The sequence below is a fragment of the Plasmopara halstedii genome, assembly GCF_900000015.1.
Source record: "Plasmopara halstedii genome assembly, contig: Scaffold_430, whole genome shotgun sequence".
Lineage (NCBI taxonomy): Eukaryota > Oomycota > Peronosporomycetes > Peronosporales > Peronosporaceae > Plasmopara > Plasmopara halstedii.
In genome coordinates, this window is record NW_020187350.1 from 1,040,223 (window position 1) to 1,043,652 (window position 3,430).

Here is a 3,430-nt window from a genome sequence, read left to right on the forward strand (position 1 = left end):
CATTGCGATGTTCATGTGGTACCGCCCCAGGTAGTAAATTGCCACCGGGTCTGATTTTGATACATGTTAACTCCGTTTAATTAACAATCCCGATTGCGGATTCTTTCAAGTAGTCACAAGAGCACCACCCTCCTAAATTACCAACTGTGTGTTTATTCCAGGATATCACAACTTACCTTCTTGATAAAATCAAACCTTTCCTATTCATTGATACAATCCCACCCGAACTTAACTTTGATATAAATGCAAGCGGCTTCTCCGCTGATTTTGTCCAAATAAAAAAACTTGGAGGCTTCTGTGAAGTGGTCACGACAGTAATTCTTTTTTTACAAGAACGCCAGACATTTCTCCCCCGAGCCGACTGTAAACTGATTATTTTAGTAATCGAAGTGGCCTGACAGCGGTGGTGGAGGATTTTTGACGTCAATGGTTCAGAAGCAGGAACAGAAGCAAAGCAAAAGGAGGAGCAAAAGCAGGAGCAAAAGCAGGAGCAAAAGCAGGAGCAAAAGCAGGAGATTCTTTCGACCGGGCTGATGCAACAGCTGAAATTGGATCAAATTTGACTTCCACGGTCTTCGCACTTACTTTTTCTACGGAACTTCGACGTTCTTACTGCCAGCACCAATATCATTTTGATGAAAGTAATTAATTCAGATATGAGCTACCATTATACTCATAACTGGTCGGCGCCATAATCTGCTCCCAATAAAGTTCCATTTCTCGGGGACTTAATCACCAGAACTCACTCTATATCAAGCCCAATTACCGCGTGACCTACCCTACAATCCATTACTGCCTGCACTAGGAATTTGGCGTGGCATCACTCGCCTGGAGAATGTTGGTCGAGGGAAGCGTCAAAGTACTTATACTGAACGTTATTGCAATGATCACGGCAAATATGACACAGAGATCCATATTGAGTCACGATCCAAATCGAAGAATATGGGCCGGATGCATACACATTATGGCCTCATTCTTCTCGATTGTTGAGGTCGCGCCGCGAAATATAAGCTGGACGAGCCAAGGACTCATTGGTTGATGACGTGAAGGTGATCAATGGTCTGGAGGGCGCGTGGGACACGCGCATGAGCTCGGCGAAGATAGGGAACTGACTCGATAATGATGACTGGGATCGGCAATTCACGTATGGCAAAATCTAACTGGGAGATAATGAAGTGAGTGCTGGATGTGATTTAATCACATCCAAAACTCCCCCCGCGACCATTTATCTTGTCTAGGCGTCGCAGGGAGAAGCTCGAGGGCGGCTGCTGCAGAGGTACAGGGAACAAGAAGGGTGCACAGGAAGGTAGCTATGGACATGTAGGAATGGTGGATTGTGGTGTAGCTGCTAACGTTCACTTCGGCATTTGCCCTTCACTACTCAACACGTTAACAGCCGCACAAAACTCTCAAGCTACAAGACGCTGCCTCGATGTCGACGAAGATGTCCGAAGTCCTCCTGGAGATGACAACTACTTCCACTGAGAATTCGCCATGCGCATGATGCTGACGAGGTAGGAACTGCTGGCTCACGTGCAGACGGTGAAGCCGGAAGCAGAGATGACGGATGCGTGGTTGCTGAACGACATTAAGGCGCTCGGTTTTATCGCCCAGGGCGGGTCGTTGAAGCACCAGACGAAGTTTGGCTCGGCGACCTCGGCGATTCAAGCGTGCGGAACTTCGCGGGAGTTGGACAACCGGACCACGATGCACAACCGTGTGATGATGACTCGCCAACTCCATGCGTTCAAGATGGAGGAAGGGGCGACGATCGCGAAGCACCTCGACAAATTCGACAAGCTCGTCGTGGGAATCTAATCGCTCAGCGAAACACTGGACGATGTCCATCAGTTGAATATATTGCTGAGCAGCCTGCCCAGCGAGTTCGAGTTGATCTCGTCGATCATCGAGAGCTTGAAGGACATCACGCTGATCGATGTGAAGGAGAAGTTGCTCAAGTAGCACGAGCGACTGGAAAAGAATGCCCGTCGGTGCGCGCGTTGAAGGTCACCTCGGATGGTGGCAGGGGCAAGTACGGCATTTTTGTCAAACGCGGCAGAAACAACGACCGCAGGGGTAACGGCGCGAAGAAGAATAGCGGGTTCCGGGGCAAGTGCTTTAGTTGTGACCAGGTCGGACACATAAAGCGGGACTGCCCGAACAAGGTCGACGGCAGTGACGATGGTGCAGTATTCGCGGTCAGCGAATAAAGCCCGGTGAGTGAGCCAGAAGACTCAGTGATCGCCAGTGCCATGCTGATACTGCACCCGCTGTCGGTAAGGATCGATCGCCGAGCTGGCTAATCGACAGTGGTACGACGTCGCACTTGACGCCGTACCGAAACGACCTCTTTAAGTATGAGGTCGTGAACACGAACATCGAGGTGACCATCGCTGATGGCAAGAAGCTGCGCATGGCGGGAACCGGGTCGGTGCACTTGAAGGGTATCGACGGCAAGCGCATCCGAATGATGGAGGTTCTCCACATTCCTGGCCTCGATCGACGACTGCTGTCGGTGGGGAAATTGGCAGGACGCGAGTTGAGCGTCGAGTTCCAACGGGATTCGTGTGTTATCTGGGGCAAGTCGAGTGCGATTGCCTCGGGGAAGAGACTCGGAAGGCCTACTTGTTGACAGGAAATGGCGCGATTTGTCGAGTACAAGGGGTCAGTGAATCAGTAGGAGATGTGGCATGCTCGCATGGAGCACCCCAATGAGGACGCGTATGCGAAGACGCAGCGCGCAACGACTGGGATGCCAGTTGTCAAGCAAGAGGTCAAGACTTTATGCGGTGGCTGCATGAAGGGAAAGCGGACGGTGGCGCATTTTCCGTCAAGATCGCTGACCAAGTCATCACATTTACTGGAGCTAGTACACACAGGCGTGATGGGACTCATGAAGACGAAGTTGAAGGGTGGAGCGATGTACGTGCTCACCTTCGTGGACGACCACTCGAGGTTTGTGGTCGTGTACTTCCGCAAGGAGATGAGTGAAGTGGAGACCAAGTTCAAGGCGTACAAGGCGCTGTACGAGGACCAGTGGGGTAGGTGATTTGCTCAGACAATGGCACTGACTTGTGGACAAGGCTCCAGATGGGATTTGTGAGCGCAGCGGGGTCGTGCATCAGAAGACTGCGTCGTACAGCCCGCAATAGAACGGCGTGGTCAAGCGAATGAATCGGGCGATCATGGAGAAGGCTCGGAGCATGCCACACTATAAGGGTGTGAGCTCGTTGTGCTGGGCCGAGGCGGTGAATACAGCGGTATACCTAATCAACAGGACCACGAACAGTGTTCACGCGAACATGACACCGTGTGAGCTGTGCTTCAAGATGAAGCCGCGCATGAAGCATTTGCGTGTGTTCGGCTCTACCCGTATGCTCATGTGGAAGACGGCAAACGTACGAAGCTGGATGCAAAGAGCTTCAAGTGT

At 51.4% G+C, this 3,430-nt stretch overlaps 1 protein-coding gene across 1 annotated transcript; it reads left to right on the top strand.

The window, feature by feature from the left end:
• Positions 1 to 2,683: 2,683 nt before the first annotated feature.
• On the top strand, positions 2,684 to 3,049 carry PHALS_09787 (polyprotein; the record flags this gene model as incomplete). Its single annotated transcript, XM_024725104.1, has 1 exon — positions 2,684 to 3,049. One exon carries the CDS (start codon positions 2,684 to 2,686, stop codon positions 3,047 to 3,049), a length of 366 nt encoding a protein of 121 aa, XP_024575914.1.
• Positions 3,050 to 3,430: the final 381 nt, after the last annotated feature.